Raw genomic sequence first — 26,017 nt, 5'->3', positions numbered from 1 at the left:
ATAACATTATATAGATATAAATTTTTTATAGTTTATATGACGACAATAACATGCTACAAAACAATGGAATGTGATTTTACTCCTATATAAGTCATATAGAGTCATAATCCTAAAAAATATGTTGTTTTAAAATCTGATCTTGATTCTCTGAAATAAAAAGTGGCATAGATATCCATGTCCTCTTGAATGTTTATAGATTTCAAGACTTATTCTGATCTAAATCAGATCAGGATTTTCGCCTATGTGAGCACATGTGATTATATATAATTATTCTTCCAGAAATAAACACAGCAGCACACTGACGACACAAAGAGTTATGTTTAGCCCACTCCTTACTGCTTTAAACCTAGTTTTGAGTTATCAGAATCTAATTTGGTGACAGGGATGCTGTAGGTGTGTATAAAGCTCCAGATTTAGACATAGACTACTGCAGTAAATATGTCGTAAAGGCACGCCTTGTGTGGGATGACCACACCGAGACTGTGTCAGGTTTGCAAATTGCCTCAGATTCAGGGTTAGATAAAGATCAACTCCAATTTTATGGCCTATGAAGTCTTCATGGTTTATGGCCGTCTACTTAAAATCCTATTCAGCCATACACCATAGGGTCAAAAGTTTGTGGACACCTGTTAGTGCCACTTTTGTCTTGAAATGAAGTATTTTAAATAGGCAGTTTTAACCATTTCCTGTAGTATCAGATTTTATTCTTAAAAAATAAATAAATAAATAAATAACCTGTTGCTGTTAGGATCTGATGGCATTATTATTTTTATTATTTATTTCGCAACAATATGAGGTTTAACACCCCTCTGTCTGATGCCTGACATTGGGCATTGTGTCGTAAGGCTCATGTGCAGCTGCTCCAGAGCAACACATTTCCTGCAATGACGGAGTTTCCACAATGGGTGCACCATAACGTAGCTGAATATACTCATCACAAGGCAAGTCCACAAACCTTTGAACATACAGCATAGCATTAATACCAATAGATATATTACATGCTTTTATTTCATGACCAGTTTCATATTTACAACTTCACAACAGCACCACTATACATTTAGACAAGTTTGTTCAATGCGCAAAATAATTTTCAAAAATATACCATGTTTCTGAGCTGAAGGAGCGCAAATTGTTCATTTCTTGATCAGGAACGTAAAGTACACACTTCCTCAAAAAAATAATAATAATAACAAAACAAAACCAAAAACATCTGCATGTGCTGTCAATATGAAAATAATTTCTTTCTCTTATTTATTTTCATAATGACATCACAGATGTAGGAACTGAATCATTCTGATATCAGCTTCAATCCAGTGAGAACCTTTGGAGTGTTAATTTCTTCTAACGATACACTTCACCTAGAAATACAGTTTTAAACATCTCAGAAAGACAAAAGCCTGGGTTTGCACTGGTGTAGATGAGAGATATAGGCCATATTTTATTTTATTAATCCTATCTACAGATACAGATAACAGATTAATTCATAGTAGTAACAAAAATCTTTTGGAATAATTACATTATCACTTTAATTAATTAATTACTGAATATTAAATACATTTTAAATACATTTTAAGTGCAGCATAATTAAAAGTAGGTACTGCAAAATATATGCTAGTTCTCAAGCAGTTTATAATAGTTACTTAATTATTTATATTATCTAAATAATTTATTGTAATTCCTGAATTAATATGTGATCATTTATAGTTATAAATCAATACGTTTTAAGGTTTTTAAGTGAAAAATAAGTGCTAGGTAAGGAGTTAAATAGTGCAAGCATAAGGCATGATATGATGAGAAGTGTCCACTGAGTCCACACCAACAGACTAATGAAGAGTCTTAGAGCCTGTGTGTCTCACACAGGTGCTGTATACTCGGTAAATGCTGTATATTCAGTGTTAAGATGGACGCATCTCTGGGCCGGATGGTCAGTTCTGTTCGTAGGCCAGTTCTTCGCCCCTGGTCTGGACGGATGGAGACAGTTGAGCTCGCCCACTCTCCACTGTCTTTACTCTACAGTCTGGTGTCTTCCTTCTGCCTGGAAATCCTCCCAATCTGTACGAGACAACACCCACCCAGGAGTTACAGTAACCAGAGAGAAAGAAAGAGAGAGAGAGAAAGAGAGAGAGAGAGACACAAACAAAACATTTCCTTAACATCTCCACAGATGAAGACACAGGAGACAGTCATTTTCCCCACAAAATGTAGCAAACGTTCATAAGATCAATCAAATTATTTTTATATTTTCTCTACAAATTGCAGTTAACATGAGATGAAGAATCTAAATGATTTACTGTCCCTGAAAGAAGCGGTTTATACTTTACAGTGAGAGTCCACATTTAAAATAGGTATAGTACAGAACCTCTGACACATCCAGGCCACTAGGTGTCAGCTTAATGGCTTTTTTATAAACAAATTTTGTGAATTATTTTGTAATAAATAGAAAAATAACATCAAGGAATGGGACCTAGTTGTGTACTACACACCAATATTTTAAGGTGAATACAGTATATTTTAATAGTAATGGTTTGGCAGGTTAGTATATAATAATAATGTACTGCTACATTTTGTACTAACATAAAGTGATGAAGCCGTGCTATGCTAATATAGTTTGTGGCAAGCCACCGTCACTAACATATGTTGTTTTCTGTTTGATTTTCCCCAAAACTAGAAGGGAAATGACTAAATAACACTTTTACTGTAACTTTAGTTTTGCCCACAAGCTGACTTGTGCACTTTAAGAACTCGCCTCACCGAGCTCTCTCCCTCTCTCTTCATCTCTCAGTCTCACCCACCCACACAGTTCTGCAAATGCACACTCCAAATCAGGCAGGTGATGCGGATTGTGTAGTGACAATCTGCTCTTCTCTTTTCATTTCGCAATGCGAAAATGGACTAGTGTGCATCCACATTGTACTCAGAAAACTGCATGGTTATAAGTATGCACGGTGGATATGTAAGTACACTCAACTTTGTCACATCAAACAACACTACATTTTGCATACTCCAAAACTAGTTAGTTTTAGTATTACGTACATGACTGGGACGCACCCAAGGTTATGTTCCCATGCTAAAAGTCTTACACAGAGGTACACTTTACTTTACACGAGGTCAACTCAAACTCTCACAGTAAACAGCCACACTGTGAAAGCTTGTACGCCTCATTCTCTCCATTTCTGGATGTAGTTACATGTGTGTTGAATGTAGATGTGACAAACAAAAAGTCCTCAGTCAGAACAGGAAAACCAAAGCCTCTCTGAACTGATGCTATCACTGCACTGAGAGGTCAACATGTGAGGAGCTAGTGAAATGAGGTCTAAGCTTTTTCTCTCTCACTCTGTCTCTCTAGTTCTAGGCTTGATGCAAACCCCTCGACTCTTTAGAGAAAACGTGATTGAAATAGCTGCAGGACTGCCGTGATAAGACTCCGTGGTCATGTTTTGTCTTCTTTTTGGTTTGTGTGGACTATACTTGGAGGTATAGATCAGTGCAGTGGAAAATAAACTCATGTCACGCTGAGATATTTCAACAGCTAGGTCTTAAGTTCTTCGACCTGAAGGCCTGAGGGCCGAGGACTGAAGCTGGGGCTAAAAACACACAACCTTTCTTCCACATTTCAACACCACACACATGTGAATTAGAGGCCACATCATAGAATGCCTACCAAACTTAGACACTCAGCAAGCCCTCAGGAAGTGGGGAGTATTTTAGAGTCTGCGCAAAGCTGTGGTGAACTGCTTTAGCGAGTGAAGTATGCAAAACTAATAAATTCATTCATTTATTTATAATTACATTCTCATTCAAGTTGAATCAGATAAAACAAAGCCATGAATATAAAATTAGCATGAAAAATAAAATGACACTGGGCCAGCACAAGTACAAGTACAACACACATCTCCAGAATTAGGCTAAGAACACTGTTTTAGCTAATAGCCAGAAATCAAATTCCCTAATCAAATTCCAGCAGAACATGTCTACCTACAAAACCAGAAGCTGATGCAAAGCCAGATTCTGAAAATTACAAGAACCATGGACAACTCGCCTGAGCTGATTTAAAACGAGAGAGACAGAAAAAGCCAGAAAACCGCCATACCCATTTTATCATCTGGTAGGTCCCCCTCGACCACAGAAACCACACAGAACTGAGACTGAGGAACTGCATTTACATTTTACACCTCACCAATGCTCACATGAGCACATGCTAACAGTCAGAGGCAAAGGGAAAGAGCACACAACTCCACGTGAATATGATTCAGAACCTTATAAGAGAAACCTCTGTTCTTTGTGATGTGGCCTGTTTTAATCTGTTTTAACTGTGACCAAATATATTATATATATAACATCTCATTTAGCAACAGATAAGATAAAAAAAATGCATTACATTAGAATACCAACATTTCTGCATATTTCAGAGGGTTCTTATGTAAGGGGTTGATTGCAAAGACTTTACAGTGATGGTGAATGAAACCAGGTATCTCTATGTCTACAACACATCCAGCTTTTTATTTCAGTACAAGGAGTGAAGTCCCCAGTCTAAAGAGCTGCGGGTAACTTTGAAAAAATAACTTAATGCCATATACAGGAATGCTCTGAAAATACCTTGGCAGAATAAATTCGTTGCAGGCCGCAAATTCTCAGATATCAATAAACAGGTTTATAATCATTGCATGATCTCTGGAATTGCAGAGCTGCTTTGCGATATCGATTTCTAAAAAAAACATCACACCAATACATTTGATTGAATGCTTATATCAGGGGTCTTCAAACTACGGCCCAATGCTTTAATTTGTTGTCTGGCCAAGGACGTAGAATTGGACAGTATGAACATGTCTCTATAGCAATCCAGCGACTACTGGATTGTCCCTAGCAATTATTTTGGATGAAGTCAAATACAAAGGTACGTCAGCGTCTAGTCAGTGTTTTTGGTATAAACCGTTAAGGTCTTGTCCTCTACTTTATGTCCCGCCTCCCAAACCCGGGCCATTTCTGAGTGTCTGTGGTTGTAGGGAGGCAAAGTGCTGTAAACACGCTTCTGCCCGAGACGCCTTATACGACGGTGCCAACAGCTATGATGATGTTTTAGGGGCACTTCAATTCAGCTTTTTTGGAAATTCAATATCTGGGCTTTTGCGGCATCCGGTACTGACTTTAAATGTTCGAAAAATTATGACTATACTCTCATAATAAAAATGACTTTAACTTCAAAATATTTATGATTTTATGGCATGGTATATAGCTTTTTTTTCTACACGTTTTATTCTCTGGCTGTCGTCCGGCTCCGCCAAAAGACTCTGGCTTAAATGACACATGCAATAACTGAGAGTCTTCAGACATGTGGTTCCATTCACCTCCAGTGTGAATAATTCTGAGCTGCCATATTTCTCTGGAAGAGAATTTCAATATTTTCAATCAGAATACTCTGAATGACTTTGTTTACATCTTGCTTAGGAAAAAACAGAGGAATTCCCCTTTAAAAATGCAAGTTTATTAGTCTATGAATAATAAGACTTCTCATTTAGAAACTAGTATGAATTATTCTGAAACAAAGCTGTAAGTAATGTAAGTATGTTTATAGTTACAAGAGTGAGGAAATGAAGTGTGGATCCACAAAGGGACTGTTGGTATCTAAGAGACTGAGAATATATGTAAATAGAATATAGAGTAGCTTCATGTGAATGAAATATAGAAAAGATATGTATTAAGGAACAGTGTGAAGAGCTTATATTAAATACATTGTGATGTTTACTGCTCAGAGAAGAGACTTTTCACTGCACAAAGGCCCTGCTGTTTTGTAAGAATTAGTCTGCAGGTCACTTCCCCAGTCACTTCAACTTTGCTTCACTTTCACAGGACGAGGTGCCTGCAAAATGTCCAGCCTCAAGGCCAGGTTGAGCTAAAACTGCATCATGGCTGTTAACACTTAGCTTTCCGTTCCTGCCACTGTGACTAATCTTTGTCCAAATTTTGAATGTGTTTATTATTTTTGAGAGATATATCAATAAATACATAAACACATTGGTGGAACTACTTATACACAGTGATAGGAAACACAGTAGCACACAGGAAGCTCCACCTGAATATCCTTTGCCATTACCAGGCACACACACTACAACTACACTGGGATCGGTTTTAATTAGATAAAAGAAACGTGAATGCATTGCATGAAGATATTAGGTTTTTAGGTTTGTTAAGTTAGAATGACCTGACATGGAAGTTCCCAAATGCTGGGGAATGTGGGTTTGATCGTGCTGAATAAGCACACCCATAAACATGGACATAATTACAAACAAAATTTTAAAAAAGCGATGCTACTATGGTTTTATTGTTGATGTTTTGTTTGTTTGTTGTTTTAAAGATATGCTTTGGCCATCTATAAAAAGAATAGCATGCTCTATACGTGTGCACTAAGTTATCTGTACAGATATGTAGTAAAACACTATTAAATGTATTGTTTATTAAATTTTAACTCTTTAATTACCCATGGGGGCAGCTATGGCCTATTTGCTAGGGAAGTGGGCTTGGTACAGGAAGGTCACTTGTTTGATCACCACTAGCAGGCACATCCATGGCTGAAGTGCCCTTGAGCAAGACCACTAACCCCCAAAATGCTCCCTGGGCCCAGAGGATGGTCCCCACTGCTCTGGGTGTGTGTGTTTGTTCACTGCCCCTAATCACTAGTATGTAAGATGGTGTTCACTGCGACAGATGCGTTAAATGTAGAGGTCACATTTTGTTGTGCTGTGGTACAATAACCATTGAGCTTGAATTCAATGTCAATTAACTTCTATACATTGTTACATCTAGAAATTAGTGTTTTAATTCCCTGAAAAAAAGTTTGGTCTCTAGTGTAAACACACACACACTTTAGTCAGAGTGGTTTAGTTTTTAAATGTTTCTATTTATTCCCCCTAAGAAAGTGTCACTTCCTAAAACCATTTTAAAAAATTACATGCAGAATTAATATATATATAAGTTTTAAAAAGGCGATTAGTTGCACAATGCTAATATTCTTCTGCCTATCAACATCATTGTTTACATTTTATATTCCCCACGCTATTTACTATATAACTACTTTTAAATCTTTGCATGCAAGTTGCCAACAAGAATAAATCGACAGTACAACTGGAAGAAAACTGAATTTCTGAGCGTGGGACTCGCACTTTGAAAGTGACAACAGCCGTTACACCATAAAACCCTAAGCGATGGCAGCAGAGGTCATTACCTTAACTGACCAACACCAGTGCTGAGAGGAGATAGGGCACAGGGGGAAACCCAGGCGATGATTTACAGCACTAAATCAAAAACCACAAGACCACACCCACTCTTTTCATCAGCACGGTCCTAAACATACCCCAATAAATCAATGGTGGAGGGAATGAAGGCCCCCTTGAGCTAAATTATTATATATTTACAAAACACCCTGTAAGGTCATGTAAGAATATAAATAACTGTCTAACTTCAGGAGATTAAGATAAATGAGATTCAGAGTCCTTGGGTAAGATTTCTAATGCCACATTCACACACACACTGTATGTCCACATGTTTGTAGACACTCTTTACACTAAATGAAATCAGATATTTATGGTGCCCCAATTGTCAACAAAGTTGTCCAGTTGCGCAGTGTTAGTTTTATCTCTATATAAAAGCACGGTCAAATCTGTACATGAACCCAAGGTCACCATGCTCAATGTGAATTGTGGGGTACTGAAATATGAAAAAGACTGTGCTGTAAGGGGCTACATAGTCTTGATTAATCCTCTTTAAATTCAGAAATACATTGGCAGAGCTGGTTTACCTCGTGATGAATGTAACATCATCATGAGAATAAAAATAATTTTAAATACTTAAATTATATCTCTGTCACAGAAGTATAACAGTGGACAGTGTTGTTGAATATCACAGGATCCCATTTGCTGTGATAAATCACATGAGACAAAAAAAACAGGCTAAAAGGCTATAATAGAGACAACACAATCAACAGCTCTGAGGTGTGGGGGCAGGGTGTCAAGGAGGAGGGACAGAGCCTTCCCTATATCAGTAAAATCAGCCGTGCTCATCGAGACCACACCAACAAGGGCTTCTCGCTGTAAATCTAACGAACGTCCGAGAATTGCAAATCACACGGACGCAGACTTGTTGAGACTTTCCTGACCATTGTGTGGCTATCGGAGATAATGCTCTGTAGCTTTTCTCTTTTTTCTGTTTTCTGACCATGTCTATTTGCATGAGCCTTCTGAGATGAGTAACATCTTTCTGCAATGAGGGTCTGCCAGGAACATTCCCTGGTAACATTAGTGTTTTGTTCTGGTAATAATAGGCCTTATTGGCCAAACATTATTTTGACAGCTCCTCACAGATGAGTTACAGATATGTAAATTACTAACACATTTTTGGTTTTGGTGATAGTAGGCTTTAGGTTTAGTATCAGGGTGTAGGTTTATTGCTGAAGATAAAGTTAAGGTTAGCTTCAGTGTTTGTGTTAAATGTAATACATTCTTTAATACTGAACTTTTCATCTATTCATTCATCTTTTGTAAGTGCTTCATTCTGTTCAGGGTCGGAGTTCCGGAGCCGACCCGGAATCATTGGGTGGAATGCTGGAACTTCACCGGACATCACACAAACGCACACACCCCCACCCAGTCACTCTCACACTCACATCTGCCAACAATCTCTCACACTCACCCTGTCACTTATACACTCACATCTGTAGATAATTTCACACACTCTCCCACTCAGACACACTTTTATTTATTTATTTATTATTATAATTATTATTTTTACACATTCACTCTGCACGCACAGTTGTGGACAATATCAGGCAATACACCTACCAACATGAGTGTTTGGACTTTAGGAGTAAACCCTCACAGACACAGGGAAAACATACTACTCTCTCCTCACAAATAGTGGCCCAAAGTGAAACCCAGTGGAACCCAGGAGCTGTTTGGCAGCAACATCACCTGCAGCGCCACGTGTCACCCCCAACACTGAACATAAATTAATAAATTTTTATCTGAAGCACATTTATAACATAGTCAAAACATCTGCAGAGGACTAGTTAAATAAATGTTAAATACTTATTCATGACCTCAGGGTGATGGGACAAAGCAATGCAAATCATAAATGTAAAAATAGTGTTCAATTTTAGCTTTGTTTTCATATGTTTCATAATTTGGACCATCCAATTAAATACTGACACTGAGCGCAAAAAAAAAATTTAAAAAATTACCATGAATGCCACCCATCAGCTATAGTTTATCATTGCTCGGAATGCGCTTGAACCACTGCATTATTATCATTTTAAACTATAGAGACCCAACATTACAGGACAACTCAACACACTTGGTGGAAGATCCTGATAAACTGATGATGTGTGTCAAAGCCCAAGAGACTTTAAGCAAAAGGTAAAAGTTGACTAACGGATGTAAAGGTTTCTCGCAGATTTTTAGGAGATTTAGCAGAGGGAATCTCAAAGCAAAATCTTTGGTGTGATCAAGAACGTGTAGCAGTGTCACGCACCAGCGATGTGTGTGAAACATGTGGTCAACAAGTCTAAATTTATATGTTGACACTTGCCATGTTCAAACAATCTTTGCAGCTACAGCAGTCTTGGTTGGTTCCTAGACTGCATTTGCTGTCTTATAATAATTATTATTGAACATTAAAAAATGCTTAATTATAAATGTGTGCCAAAATTTATTTGTGTCACAACACATTTGTATTGGTTTCCCCATTTGTTTTATTTCAAATCTATTACACCATACCAAAAGTTTAAGTGCACCTCTTCATCCAGAAGTTCTTCTAAATCAAAGAGCATTTTAAAGGGACACTTGTCACTGAACAAGCTGGCCTTAGGTTTATAAGTAGCTGCTACACATACTGGTAGCAACTGCTGGATCACATACCCGAGCCTGTAACTGAGCAATCTGATGTTGGAGCTTTCTGACCACAGCCGTGTCTTCTTCTTTTTCATCTTTGGAATTCAGCTGAAGAAAAAAAAATACAGAAGGGCTTAAGCATAGAATGCTATCATAGCTAACACAGATAAGAAAACATTAAAGCCAATAGGAACCAGTTTGCATAGCACAGGCAAAGGAACTCTAGGTATGTTTTGGTATTTTTGCTCCTGGGCTCCCCCTACGGTGGCAGAGGGTAACTCACTTTTACAGCACTGTCCTGAAATCAAGGGGGTTTGTGAGGTTTGTTTCCTTTTCTCCTCCAAAAGTTTGTTTATGCTGCATAGAACAGGTGGTTATGTTTAAAACAGCTTTGGTACAGAGTGTCAAAATCCAAGGCACTAAGCAGGTAACTGTGCTCTAGTCACTATGTAGTACACTATTTTGAAAATGAATTGCTCTATAACAATCCCACAAGGCACTGTATCTTAGTGGATCCGGATTACCCACAATGCATTGGTATTCCCTAACAAAGGTAGTATGATTCTTCAATTATTATTATTTAAAAATAAATTGAACCTACAAGCTTAGGAGTAAAGGTGAATGTATTAGAAACAGTTCTCATTATATATGGCACACAAACACAGCTTCATGTTATAGCTACTTTCAAAACAAAGGAGAATTATAGGAATTAGCAACCGCTAAGAGCTAGCAGTTAGCATGTCACATATCTCTTTTCACTGGACACTGGTTTTCATTAATTTCTAGCAACATTAGCCTTCCCTTCCCCTATTCCAATGATTGTTTCTTGTTGCATGTGATTAAAATGTTCATGCTCAGAGTTCATAGTCAGAAAGCTTGTGGTTAATATCAGTTATATCAGAGTCGATCACAATCACACACTGAAATACTGTAGTTTCAGTATCCACTGTAAAGTTGTGACTAAACATTATGAAAGCTCATCTGTTCCATGTTCATTATTTTTGTGTCATTCTGATCATCTTCAAAATAAGCAAACAATACTTTCTGATGTTTCATAAATGATCATGAATCATATCGTACATTTGTCTTGCGTTTTTCATGTGTGTGTGTTTTACAGTGTGTACCAAAACAGCCATACAATGTCCTACATGAACATTTCCCTTTTCTAAATCTCTCTTTATACATTAAATAGGATTAAACAGGATTCAGTTAATTTAACCATACTTATATACCATAGGCTTTCCTTTCAAAAAGTAATAATTATATGAGCCCTTTAAGAACACCTGCGTAATGTTTTTTAGCAGCAAAGAATACATTAAAATAAACCACAGCTTGATATAACTTCTAAAATGATGCCTTATCTCAAATATGATGATAAAAAGGTTGCTACCATCTAAACATGTACAAAGATGTTTTTGTTTACAGAACTGCTTCATCATGCTATCTTCCACACCTCCTCCAGGGAGTTAACGGCAGTGTTCATGCAGTTTTCTTGCGAAATCACTTCTGTAGAGATGAGTTCCGGACGCTGTGCTGAAAGTGTGAACTCCGACAGCATCACCAGCAAAGTGAGAAAGATGCTATCTGCTGCACACATTCAGAAAAAAAGCAGAAGATACCAGTTCCTTACAGCCTTTTTTTTTAATGATGGACAGATAGACATCCTTTTAACTAAGTCATTGTACGATGCAGAAATGTATTATTAACCAATGCACACTATTTCTCAACTCCAGACCCAGTGCATTTCATGGTAGTTCAGTAAAAGTTGGGAGAAATTTGGAGCTGCTTTAGCTTGATTCTGAAGATGTGTCAGAGTTATGTATAAAGTATTATCACTTCATATACATAGTGGAATGCGTTGAGAACAAAACATAAAAATGATCAATGTAAATCTAAATTATCCCATGGAGGTCTGGATTTGAAATCATACTCAAAATAAAAGTGGAATCAAATTACAGGCTGATCCAACCTCAGTGGAAATTCCTCCAGACAAGTTAAAATGAGGCTTAGTAGTGTGTGTGACCTCCACGTGCCTGTATGACCTCCCAATGCTTGGACATGCTCCTGATGAGGCAGCAGATGTTCTCCTGAGGTATCTCCTCCCAGACCTAGATTAAAGCATCAGTCAACTCCTGGACAGTCTGAGGTACAACATGGAGTTGGTGGATGGAAAGAGACATGATGTCCCAGATGTGCTCGATTGGATTCAGGTCTGGGGAAGGGGCAGGCCCGTCCATAGCATTCCATGTCATGCATCAGAAGGAACCCAGGGCCCATTGCACCAGCATATGGTCTCATAATTGGTCTGAGGATCTCATCCCAGTACCTAACGGCAGTCAGGGTACCTCTGGATTGAAAGAAATGCCTGCCCACACCATTACTGACTCACTGCCAAACCGGTCATTCTGGAGGATGTTGCAGGCAGCAGAACGTTCTCCACGGCGTCTTCAGACTCTGTCACGTGCTCAGTGTGAACCTGCTCTCATCCGTGAAGAGCACAGGGCGCCATTGGCAAATCTTTCAATCTTGGTGTTCTCTGGCAAATGCCAGTTGCCCTGCACAGTGTTGGGCTGTAAGTACAAGCTCCACTTGTGGACGTAGGGCCCTCATACCACCCTCATGGAGTCTGTTTCTGACAGTTTGCGCAGAAACATGGATATTAGTGGCCTGCTGAAGGTCATTTTGCAGGGTTCTGGTACTGCTCCTCCTGTTCTTCCTTGCACAAAGGAGGAGGTAGTGGTCCTGCTGCTGGGTTGTTGCCCTCGTACGGCCCCTCTACGTCTCCTGGTGTACTGGCCTGTCTCCTGGTATCTCCTCCATGCTCTGTACACTGTGCTGACTGACGCAGCAAACCTTCTGGCCACAGCTCGCATTGATGAGCCATCCTGGATCTACCTGAGCAATGTGGTTTGTAGACATCGCCTCATGAAAGCACTAACAGAATGCACAATGACCAAAACATCAGCCAGAAAGGATGAAAAACAGAGAAATTGTCTGTGGTCACCACCTGCAGAACCACTCCTCTATAGGGGTCGTCTTGCTAGTTGCATCTCATTTCTACCTGCTGCCATTTGCACAACAGTAGGTGAAATTGATTCACAATCAGTGTTGCTTCCTAACTGGACAGATTTCACAGAAGTGTGATTGATTTGGAGTTACATTGTGTTGTTTAAGCGTTTCCTTTATTTTTTTTTTTGAGCAGTATATACATAGTGACCAGGAGATTTTGGTGTGTGGGTTTCCTCTGGGTGGATTGACAACTCAAAGTAGTTGTGAGTGTGTAAGCGAATGTATGTGTTGCCCTGTGAAGGACTGGCGCCCCCTCCAGGGTGTGTTCCTGCCTTGCACCCAGTGATTCTGGGTAGACTCTGGATCCACCGCAACCCTGAACTGGATAAGCGGTTACAGACACTGACTCACCACACACGCAGACAGAGAGGAGCTGGTCATAAATCAGCTTTTTCATGATTCTAATTTTAAGTTAATCCATTCAAAATGTGAAACTTGTACATTATAGACATTCATTACACACAGACTGATATTTTTCAAGTTTTTATTTCTTTTAACTTGATGATTATAACTGACAACTAATGAAAACCCCAAATTTAGTATCTCAGAAAATTGGAATATTGCTTAAGACCAATTAAAAAAAAAGTTTTAGAAATCTTGGCCAACTGAAAATTATTAACATGAAAGGTATGAGAGTGTACAGCACTCAATACATAGTTGGGGCTCCTTTTGCATTAATTACTGCAGCTATATGTCATTGCATGGAGTTGATCAGTCTGTGGCACTTCTCAGGTGTTATGAGAGCCCACGTTATTCTTATAGTGGCCTTCAGCTCTTCTGCATTGCTGGGTCTGGGGTATTGCATCTTCCTCTTCACAATACCTCACAGATTTTCTATGGGGTTACGGTGAGATGAGTTTGCTGGCCAATTAAGAACAGGGACACCATGGTCCTTAAACAAGGTACTGGTAGCTTTGTCACTGTGTGCAGGTGCCAACTCCTGTTGGAAAATGAAATCTGCATCTCCATAATGTTGGTCAGCAGCAGGAAGCATGAAGTGCTCTAAAATGTCCTGGTAGACGGCTGTGTCGACTTTGGACCTCAGAAAAACAGCGAACCAACACCAGTAGATGACATGGCACCCCAAACCATCACTGACTGTGGAAACTTTACACTGGACCTCAAGCAACAATGGATTCTGTGCTTCTCCTTTCTTCCTCCAGACTCTAGGACCTTCATTTCCAAAGGAAATGCAAAATTAACTTTCATTAGAGAACATAACTTTGGACCACTCAGCAGCAGTCCTTTTTGTCTTCAGACCAGGCGAGATGCTTCTGACGCCGTCTCTTCTTCAAGAGTGGCTTGACACAAGGAATGCGATGGCTGAAACCCATGTCTTGCATATGTCTGTGTGTGGGGGTTCTTGAAGCACCGCCTCCAGCATTTGTGAATCTCCCCCACATTTTTGAATGGGTTTTGTTTCACAATCCTCTCCAGAGTGCGGTTAGCCCTATTGCTTGTAAACTTATTTCAACCACATTTTTTCCTTCCCTTCACCTCTCCATAATGTGCTTGGACACAGCTCTGTGAACAGCCAGCCTCTTTAGCAATGACTTTTGTGTCTTGCCCTGCTTGTGTAAGGTGTTAATGGTCGTCTTTTGGACAACTGTCAAGTCAGCAGTCTTCCCCATGATTGTGTAACATACAGAATGAGACTGAAAGACCATTTAAAGGCCTTTGCAGATGTTGAGTTAATTCGATGATAAGAGTGTGGCTCCAGGTGTCTTCAATATTGAACCTTTTCACAATATTCAAATTTTCTGAGATACTGAATAAACACTTGAAATATACCAGTCTGTGTGTAATGAATGAGTGTAAGATACAAGTTTCACTTATGGAATGGAATTACTGAAATAAAACAACTTTTTCATGATATTCTAATTTTCTGAGATTTATTTATTTCATAATATATACTTTTTCCCCTCAACCTAAAAGCATAAAAGCTAAATACAAATTCTGAGAACAGCTCTCATTCATTAAGGAAACTTGCTTTCAGTTTTTAAACAAATCTGCCAGAATAATTTTTTTCTACAGCCTCGTTGGCTGCGTTTCCTGCGTCCACTCACAATCCAACTAAATAATGTAATTAATAACCAAAAATCAGTGAGTTTATTGCTATCCATATGTTCATTTTTACAAATTATGCGCACCTGCATCAGCAAAGATTCCTGCATTTTTTACTTGCTATAAAATAAGCTGCAGAGATAACCCCAGGTTACATTATCCCAGGTTTGAGACAGGGGAAGTGAACTATTGGAATCTGTGAAGTGGTTTAATAGACTGTTCTCTCATCCATAAGCAGATTTCCCAGAGCTCCGTAGGTATATCTGTAACTCAGAAACTCAGAGACAGTGCTAGTTACAACCCAGATTTAACATTTAAAAGGCTGAAATGACTAAGTAGCATTCATACGGATGGCACAGAAACACAGATTATTCTGAACTATGTGATAAAGCTCGGGTGTGTCTCCAGCTGGGTGATGGTAATGCTTCACTGCAAATAGTTTCAGTGTACAGCCCTTCAAATAAACATAAACACACATACACAGTGGAGCTTTAAACAAAGCATACCATAACTACTAATATTTTTAACCCAACCATAACCCTAGCCATAATCCTTAGCCTAATCCTAATCTTAATCAGATTTTATGATTTACGTTCTGAAAACCAGCATCTGGTCCCCAAACAAAAGGGAAGTACCCACAATGCGAGTCTGTAAACAGGTTTTGTTTTGTAACAGGTTATGAGTCTGTAAACATGATATATACGTCACACACACACAGACCTGAAGTGATAGCAAAAACATAATACTTTCAAAACTGATTTCAAAGTTGATCAGCCAAGAAATGTTTAATATATTTAGCTTTAACTTGGAGCTACAAGAATAATTCAGATACATATGTGTTTTCTACTAAATTTCCTTCCAGATCAATGCAGTGTTATCTTATCTCATTTTATTTATTTATTTTGCCCACCACCATCACCCCTTTTCAGTGGACTACTTTATTTTTATTGTACAGACAGATTGGGAATACTCAACACTGACAACTCTTTAAAATAATAATAATAACAACAAAATTAATAACTGCAATGTATTTTTGCACCGCTTACTCTGCATTGTCTGGTTAATGCTAAACTGCATTTTGTTGTACAGTACTGGCGCTAAGTGCAATGACAAGAATTATGTCTCTCCGTCTGTATATATATATATATATATGAATATGAGAGAGAGAGAGAGAGAGAGAGAGAGAGATATTTGTGAGCGTAACACTGAGATCATTTTGCCCATTTCCTTTGGAGCCATAGACACAGCAGACACATGCACCCAGCAGGGCTAAGTGGGGTTTAATAACGCGTGCGTCTCGGGTCTGGATTTAGCCTCCAGGAAGAGTTGTGGAGGATAATTGACCCAGTAATTAGCCACCTCTGCTGACCCAAATGGGAAAATTATGTCACCCTGGACTTAGGGTGGGCAATTTGGCAAAAATATAACTCCGTGACACATGCATTGGCATTTCCATTTTCACAATACACCACATGTATCATCATTCCTTTTTAGATGCAGAGCACTTCATGGAAATGCCTCGTAACACGCACTCTCTCACTCACTGGTCTGGCTGCACTACCCCAAACCCAGCCCCCTGGACTACTAGGAACTCCTGAAACATCTGGGATGGGGGAAACTCCAACCCGGTGGAGCAGCGTGGCCTGGAAGACCAGTGGGACGCCTTCGACACATACTCACTCACATTCAGTTAAAATCCATAAAAGTTTCCATAAGGTGGCGCCACACACTCACATTCAGGAGATGCTGTTCCTTTGTCGTTTGTCCCAGTTGACTGCGCAGACACTGGTTTTGCATCGTTAGCTCTTGCAGATGCTCACTTTGGCTGTGTACACGCTCTGCTATGCGCTTGAGTTGGAGACCGTAGGTTTGATCCTATAAAACAAAACTATTGTTATTTCAGTCCATTTTTAATTCCAGACTTATTATTTAAGTAACTACAAAAAGATTGGAGTGGACTGACTGACTGAAAATAATTCAATGCATCAAGAAATGTTCATCTTTCTCCACAAGTTCAGTTCTTTATTTTTGACTCTGTTAGAATAAAATTTAAAAAGCATTAAATACACAAATGTAAATGAATTCTGTGATTGGCACAAAACAAAAATTACTAAATACTGAATATCACATTAAATATCATTATTATAATATTATTATACAATTCGCCTCTAACACTCCAAAATCATAGAATTAAAATGCTATATGCATATATCAATGTATACACCCATTTAACACCTATATTTATCTCCTATGGTATACTTTCTTACTTAACTACTGGTTAAGTTGGTGAGGGCCCACATACCCTTAGACCTTTAGAGTATTTAGGGTTTAATACAATTGTAAAGCAAGGTGGGAAGGTTTTAAGTTGAGCTTTAGTTCAGGATCAGATTCACACACTTTGCTGATGAAACTGATTTGTGCTTTATCAAAGGTTTTGGGTGGATCTGATTTTAGAGTGATTTCAGAGCCTCCAGGCATTTTTAGGCTTGAGTGTCATTCTGGCTGAGGCGTTTTTGCAGTGTCAGCCTTCAGATCAGACATATCAGACAGATCAGACGTTACGAAACTTTTAACGTGCAAATCCACCTCTGTGTCATCGTGACACTTTTCAAAAAACAATGATATGTGAATTTCACCACAGGAGATGGAGCAATAAGGGGAATCTACAGCAGAGTGTGTCTAAAACTGAGCAAAGAAACGTTCAGGGTGCTTTTGTACAAACAGTAATCAAACACAGTTAGATATACATTTATATTCTGCATATTTTTTAAACCTCATGTGCACCATTAAAAAATTAATTGAATAAATAATAATAAAAAAATAATGAACATTTACACATTTCAGACTGAGCTGCTGTTTGAAAGTATGGTAAATTAGTAAAATGTCTCCATCTACTGAACATTTCAATAAAGTGCATGTTCAGAATGAAAAAAATGGACACTCTACCATGTATTTAATAATCTCATCTAAATATGTTAATATTTATATCACGTATCCCTGAAGAACTTATGTAATCTAACTACACTGTACTCCATCTTTGGTTAATGAATAATAGACTAATAAACAGACATATAGTATATGCATATGGTATATAGAGAAAGTATATATTGACACCTAGTGGCATTGATCTGTCAGTCTGTATTAAATTTATTGTAGACACAGTCAACCCTGTGTTTTTGTTTTTTTCAGTGATGTACTAATCTGGGCAAAATTCTGCTGTCATCTCAGGGTCTCTGACCTGTATCTGTAGCTGGAGAAGTCTGTGTCTGTTCTGACTGAGCTGAATTTGAGACTGAATTTCACTTAATCTCAACCTCATCAGCTCGTCCTGGACATCATCCACCAATCTGCTGCCCTTCTGCTGCGTCTGTGCAGGGGAAACAGGGAGGTACAGACAGGTTTAAGGATTTAATATTTAAATTGAAAAGCAAAAAAGTCACAGACATTAGAGAAGTTGTAATTTGTAATAAAGTTTTTTTTTTGATAATTACTCAATATTTCAACAGTTATATTTCTAAAAGACAAGTCTCAAAGCACACACACCTGCCTCATCTCTTCTATATCTTTGATGTGCTGTCTGATCTCTCTGAGAGCAGTCAGAGTCTCTGCTTCCCTCAGCTTCCCACTGAGCAGCTGCTCATTCAGATTCATTGCACTGCCCTCATCAGGAATTGTACTGCTCTAAAACACACACACACACACAGACACACAGATTCTGAAGAAGGCAGACACAGCTAAATTCAATTCCCAATCTGTCACAAATACAGACTCTGTGTCCAAATGTTTGCAGACACCATATTTAATTAATGAATTAAGCTGTTTTATGGTGCTTTAAAGGAGAAAAATATTCTGGCCCACACGTCACATGAGCCAAAGATCACTGTGCTCTATCCAATACCTCTGGGATCCTGTAATCATTCAAATTCAAAAACAGATTTAATTAATGTTCTCATGACTGAACGTTCTAAACGAACACATCCTGTTTCTGCAGCAACGAGGAACAAAGTCCTCATTCATTTGCTTCAAGTCAGAGGAAAGTTTCTGAATGAATCGTAATCTCCAGACATTTCCCCATACAGTATATATATCACTAACTGCTAACAGGCCCTTGATCAGAGGAAAGCTTGGTTCTCACTTTCTCCATCAGTAGCATCTTGATCTCCATCTGCTTCAAAGCCTGCTGCTGCTCTGTGTTTCTGAGCCTCATCCGCACACACTCCTGCCCCAGCCGCCACACTGCGTCTTCATCGAACCTCTACCAGGGGAGGGGGGGCATTATAATGTCATTTATTATTAACTCATTTGAGTGATTGACCTAACACAGTCAAAAATGACCAGCTATCTGACACACAACGTCCACTCACTTTCTCCAAAGTGTCAATCCTCTGCCTCAGGACTTTATTTTCCGACAGTAATTTCTAAAGAAACACATCAAGAGGCCAATATGTTCATTCTTAATTAGAGCTCACAGTTCTCAGCAAACAAGGACAGGAATGAAAGAAAGCAAAGCTCACCTTCATTTCTTCTTGTTCCTCCATCTCCTTCATTTTTATTGTTGTGTACTCCTTCTCAAGCCTGAAAAGACATTAACAGCCAAAACTGGGCTACGTTTCCAGAGGTGGCAAATTTACATATAGATTTTCTCAGTTGTGCTGCTGTGCTTCACATTTCAGATCTAAAATCAAATTCAGTTTTAAACAGAATTCATGCTCACTTTTTCATTCTCTTGGAGTCAAATTTTATTTGATAAGCAGTTTTTATCATCCTGTCTGGGTCATTGTCCATCTGCTGGGGGGCTGTTTTCTCCAAAAACTGAAACACAGCAGGTGATAGGAGAAAAAAAATGTTTATATATAAGCCTCATATGGTGCAAGCAAGAAATGCCTGTAATATTTATGTCTTTTTATTGTGCCTAACTGTATTTTATATTATGATATTATGAAACCAGGCGGCACAGTGGCGCAGCAGGTAGTGTCGCAGTCACACAGCTCCAGGGACCTGGAGGTTGTGGGTTCGATTCCCACTTCAGGTGACTGTCTGTGAGGAGTTGGTGTGTTCTCCCCGTGTCCGTGTGGGTTTCCTCCGGGTGCTCCGGTTTCCTCCCACAGTCTAAAAACACACATTGGTAGGTGGATTGGCGACTCAAAAGTGTCCGTAGGTGAATGTGTGTGTGTCTGTGTTGCCCTGTGAAGGACTGGCACCCACTCCAGGGTGTATTCCTGCCTTGCGCCCAATGATTCCAGGTAGGCTCTGGACCCACCGCGACCCTGAATTGGAAAAGAAGATGTATGTATGTATATGTATATTATGAAACCAGACATAGCTTTCTGTATTCTCAGGGAGAAATGTGTCAGATCAGATAGAAACTTTACTCTGCTTTAACACCCTTAAATGCTCACTAGCAGCTCACATCATTTTGTTTATAGTAGTCGTTGCCTAATGTCTAATAAAAAAAATAATTATATGTCAGTTTAAGGCCTTCATCTTCTAAATCTTTTTTTTTTTTTTTTTACCAGTGCCAGCCCCTCTGTGTCCAGCTGCAGGAGTTCATTCTGGGTCAACTGGAGGATGGCCATTCCCACACGGAAAACAATCTCCAAACCCTAACCAAACACACAAGGTCTGAGGTCAGATAACATTACCCTGGCAAGATGAAGAATGATACCTGAACTAAAATCTGCCATCTAACAAAAGTTATACAGATAACGAAAAAGTCGAACTTGTCCAATAGAGAGACAGTAAGGTTTGACCGTATGAAAAATCCTGTATATCCTTAATCTTACCTCACACAGGAAAATGTCAAAAACCCTCCTGGCTGCAGTGAGAGGCAGACAGGAGATGAACAGTGTGAGGAACCAGGGCGAAGAGAAGGTGGAAGTGTTGAAGGCGTGGGTTTGGAAGTGAGAGTAAAGCTTAGGAAGCTGTTCCTGTAAAAGGGATAAACAGTAGTGAATGCCCAGCCACTTTATCAGAATCCCTTATCTTATAGCGTCACCTTGCTGATGTTCACATAGGGCTGGTCAATGTGGGCAAAATATATATCACAATATATATCTTTTTTGTCAGTACTAACATTTCCAGTCTGCTGAAAAGACAACAGTGCCCTGTAATGAACATCAGACAGTGACAGATATTGTAAATAATGTATTATGGAATATTAAAAATCATATCATTGTTATTGAAATATTTTATATTGTGATATAATTATTGTCCAGCACTACACTCACATACAGAGAATCTCTCTCTCTTATATATATATATAACCTTCTAATTTTGTGTTTTCATTTAACTGACCCTTCAAACAGAACCTGAATGTAATGCTATATTATTACATGTTGTTGTAATGCTTTTTGAAAAAACTATATAGCTTGTTAAAGAGGAAAAAAAAAACCCCTGATCATATACACTTCAAGGAGGCTAACCTATATATCATGTGATGTAGATTGTAGATTAACATAAGACTGCTAAAAGTTACATCCCTCGGGGTCACCACACAAGCTGACTGGATGTGATTCCAAAGGAAGACTGTAGGGCTGTACCTGGATTAGTCCTTCAAACTGAAACACACAGCATCCAAGCTCAATCATGTGAGGCCTGTAGAGCTCTCGCAGCCTGAAGTCCTGCATCAGCCGCAAATACACACCAAACGCTTCCACCTCTGACATCTAGAGCAGAGCATCTACATTAGTCCCTCTGGAGATAGACCTTTAAATTTGGATGTGAGTCCAAGCGTTAATTTCGCCCTTGCAAAGCTAAAGACCGACATTTCTGAATCATTCTTTCACTCACTCATTGTCTGTAACTGGTTATTCAGTTCAAGGTTGCGGTGGATCTGGAGCCTACCCGGAATCATTGGGCACAAGGCGAGAACACACCCTGGAGATGGCACCAGTCCTTCACATGGCGATACATACACACACACACTTTTTTGAGTCACCAATCCACTTTCCAATGTGTGTTTTTGGACCGCAGGTTGAAACCCACGCGGACACAGGGAGAACACACCAAACTCCCCACAGACAGTCACCCATAGCAGGACTCGAACCCGCAACCTCCATGTACCTGGAGCTGTGTGACTGCGACGCTACCTGCTGTACCACTGTCCCACCCCATTTCTGAATCATTGCTATTTAAAAGTAAAAACCATCTCCAGACCTCGAGATTAAAAGGGAATTAACACAAACATCCAATCACGACTGTTCATGAACATTCGGAAATTTTCCAGTACATTTTTCTCAGGACATCTCCCAGATTAATCAATTAAAGCCTTCTCCACAAAAGATATGTCCATACCTGCATTAGTAACAGTCCAACTATGAAGATACTTCCCTGGTGGTAGCCTACCTCTCCATCTAAAATCGAATAAGCCTAAGAGAAAAAATATCAAATTAAAATGACATTTGTGCTCAGGGTTTCTCAATTTTGATTTAAAGGAATTCAAGCACAAATCAAACCTGCAGTTTTACTGCCCTTTCCCAAATATTACACCAATTATCATCATGTAAAATGCATGCCTCAATTATGAGATCAGATTCTAATTATATGAACAGATTTATGAATATTCAATAGATTTGCTTGTTTTACTTATATTTCCACTACTATTTTCGCCAAGAAATTAGGCTTGATGCTTTCTAACCACATCTAGAGTAAATAACCTTGAGCATGTTGCAGAGAGCCTGCTGGATGCTGACGTGAAGACTCTGGAAGAGCGGATGATGAGGGAGGAGTCGGTTCAGATCTCTCTGGATGAGTTTCTCGCAGGGACATTGTTTCTGCAGCAGTTCGGAGTATTTCTCCTGAACTGAAAAAGTGTGGGAATTACACAGCATTTGCCACACTGAGGCCCGGACATGAGGAGGGATCCCTTTCCTTATCAGAGCCTGAAGAGGGAGACGGATAGTTATAAATACTGCAAATCTCATCAATATTTAAATACAATAAATTCATCTAGTATTTAAACACTGAACATATAACGTTTCAAATCTTAAGTGTCTGTAGAGGGAAACAAGTTTTCAAAAACACTGATTTCATTTCATAGCAGTTGTAAAGTCACCGAAATTAATGTGTAAAAATTACTGAGTAAAAGTCTCGTTAGCCTCTAGCTGTTTTTCAGAATTTCCGTCTGAAATATATGGCCAAATTTGAACATTCTATACATTCTATTATATTATATTATATTATATATACTTGGAATATATGAAAAGAGTTGGGTTTTTTTTTTTGGAAAAGAACACTTTAAATTAGAAAAATTTGGTTTTTGACCCCAAGTAAGTTTACATAGGCTTCCAATTGACCTTGCTAAATGCCAAAAAAAATTTAGATGCTCACAGTTTTTTTTTGTTTTTGTTTTTTATTTAAACTGTAAATGACTTTAGAGCCTTCAACTGGGATCCACATATATTAATTTATATGTAGAACTTTACCAGAAAAGGTTCCAAATGTATTCATTTTGATACATATTCAAGTCTAAATCACATGTGGTGTCTTTGTTTTTTTGGGCATCAAAATTTGGTTTTTGGTAAAAAAATAAATAAATAAGTAATGTGTTTTATGAATTACTACAAATAGACATTGCATTGTTTATGTTTAGGTTATGAAAAGCTATATTGGGCAATATTAGGTTCTAACAAGCAATAATGGACTTGGAGTGTAACTATTATCATGTATATATCTTAAAACATGAAAGTTATGAAGCAGAGAATGTGAAAACTACAAGTCTGAAACCACCAGTAGTTCATCAGAGCCAAACTGTTTTAAACACATTGTTCAAATCCTTTGTCTCACCAGAGTTTTTACTTTGTAAAATATACTAATATGATTTGATCATAAATTACAAGTAGACTCCAAGCTCTTTAGTTATTTAAATCTGAAATTGTGGCAGAATTAAAGCTGTCAGGGAGCCATTATCCAGAAGCCTGTACCTTCAGCTGTTTAACTTTCTTCTTGCTCCATTCATCCCAGTTCTGAACAACATCACTCCAAGAGCTGGAGCTTTCCTCAAAAGAGAAGATCTTTGAGGAGCAGGGGCTTCTCAGGACACCGTTTACGGAGTATAAGGATTTACTGTCTGTTTCCAACAACCTGCAATAAATGATAATGGCACTGCTATTATTTGCATGCAGTAATATGATGTGTGAACACGCACTCAGGGTCAGTTTCCCAAACTAATAAAGCAAAAGCCTAGACTAAAATGAATTCTCAATTTAATCCAGGTCTAGATTTAGTCCACAGCAGCCCCCAATTTCATTAGGCAATTTAATGCTTAAATCTTTACTGTTCAGTATTAGTGACCTGTTCTGTTCCTCCAGCTTGGCCAATAACTTCTGCTCATCCGGACTAAGCTGAGGTGCATGCTGAGGAGTCACAGAGAGAGAATCCATGCTTTCTGCACAAGGGAGAATAAATGAAACATGAAAAATCACAATAAAACATATACATTGCACAGAGGTATTCACACATCTCTTCAAACTAGTTTTATATATCTATATAGTCTCCATAGGAAAGCATTCACAAAATCATGGTATTATGGAGCACCATGATTCTAGGTCACCATGCCCAAAGCCAAGCAGTGCCTAGAAATGTATATATTTATGTTCCAACCATGTTCCAACATCTACTGTAAAGTTAATACTGTTGCTGTAGGAAATTAAGACAAACTCCCAATAACTAAAACTCAATTCAGAAGTAATATTAGATGAAGAGGTATCTTGAAAGTTTTAGGAATACTGTGAATCGTCTCACATCAAACTTTAGTCGGCTCACTACATGAAGACACACAGATGCTTTAACGATAACTGAGAGAATGTCTTACTTACCTGGGCACAGGAGCTGACGCTACACAGACATTATGGAAATGGTCTCTTTTTCAAAGCTGGCCCTCACTTTTCAAGTAAGGAATGACATATTGCTCCGAAAGCTTCTTCTAAAAGAGAGGAAAAGGCAGTTTGGCAATCACATGCTGTGCCTTTAGCATTTGGTCAAAGTTCTTTTGCAAGAATGAGGCCTTAGCCAATGACTTACAGATACACAGCGTTTGGTAACCTGAATAAAATAAGCAACTTCCTCTTGCTACTTCTCTTTGATCTTATGGGGATATGGGTCTTAAATATAATGTTTATATGGTTTTAAATAATCCCATCTGCAAAGATAAGCTCTAAGTAAATGAACAAAGACCATAAATACAATTAACAAACTCTGAGGTGATGGGTTTAACAGGTTAGAGGTGCAGAGAAGTAAATATTATATATTTAGGTTATTATAGCTGATAAGGAAGCTCCACTGTACTCTACTGAGACTTTACAACTAAAGAAGGGTGGAACTTTTCCTTTTTACTGAGTTGCCACAGTGTTTTAGAGAAGTGAGAAGACTTACAGCAATGTTTATGGTCTGGTTATGAGAGCTGTCCACATGCTAAAAATGCTAACTAAGACCCAGCTGCTGGCTTGGACAAAACCTCATATGCCTGACATCAGGAAATGGCCTTACTAATTTTGAATGAGTTATTTCCAAGAAATGTTAAAGCCTTTCTGTTGGTTTTCAGGTCTTGGATTGTCTTCCAATTTAATCACAGCTTTACAAGATCAGGCACTAGCAGCTAAAAGCTGTAATCCTGGTCAACAAAAAAGTATAGTTCACCACAAAATCAAACTTACACCTTCACACCTGTGGACAATTCCACAGTCACCTAGTCACTCATTCACACTGTGGACAATTTCACAATCAATCAATCAATCAATCAATCAATCAATCAATCAATCTCTCTCACTGACAATTTCACTCACTCACTCACATACACCTGTGAACAATTTCACACATTCACTCACTCACACACCTGTGAACAATTACATGCATTCCTGTGGACAGTTTCACAGAATCGCTGCACTCTGACAATTCAACAGTCACATAATCACTCACTCACAGTGTGGACAATTTGACACACTCACTCAATCATACACACCTGGGGACAATTTTACACACTCTTTCAATCACTCACACCTGGGGACAAG

The 26,017-nt window shown here is 38.6% G+C and overlaps 1 protein-coding gene across 1 annotated transcript; it reads right to left on the bottom strand.

The window, feature by feature from the left end:
• Positions 1-990: 990 nt before the first annotated feature.
• LOC136675716 (ecotropic viral integration site 5 protein homolog) lies at positions 991-25,641 on the bottom strand. Its single transcript, XM_066652436.1, has 18 exons — positions 25,383-25,641; positions 24,827-24,933; positions 24,303-24,396; positions 23,933-24,092; positions 22,667-22,891; positions 22,305-22,379; positions 21,551-21,676; positions 20,795-20,938; positions 20,525-20,614; positions 19,726-19,823; positions 19,526-19,586; positions 19,376-19,429; positions 19,147-19,266; positions 18,555-18,692; positions 18,250-18,378; positions 16,746-16,886; positions 9,906-9,986; positions 991-2,052 (listed from the first exon to the last, which is right to left on the bottom strand). The coding sequence occupies exons 3-18, from the start codon at positions 24,389-24,391 to the stop codon at positions 2,011-2,013; spliced, it is 1,773 nt and encodes a 590-aa protein (XP_066508533.1). The 5' UTR covers positions 24,392-24,396; positions 24,827-24,933; positions 25,383-25,641; the 3' UTR covers positions 991-2,010.
• Between the last annotated feature and the right edge of the window lie 376 nt (positions 25,642-26,017).

Source organism: Hoplias malabaricus, chromosome X1 (genome assembly GCF_029633855.1).
Source record: "Hoplias malabaricus isolate fHopMal1 chromosome X1, fHopMal1.hap1, whole genome shotgun sequence".
In the NCBI taxonomy this organism is placed as follows: domain Eukaryota; kingdom Metazoa; phylum Chordata; class Actinopteri; order Characiformes; family Erythrinidae; genus Hoplias; species Hoplias malabaricus.
Note: the sequence above shows the minus strand (reverse complement) of the source record. Positions and strands in the feature narration are given on the sequence as shown.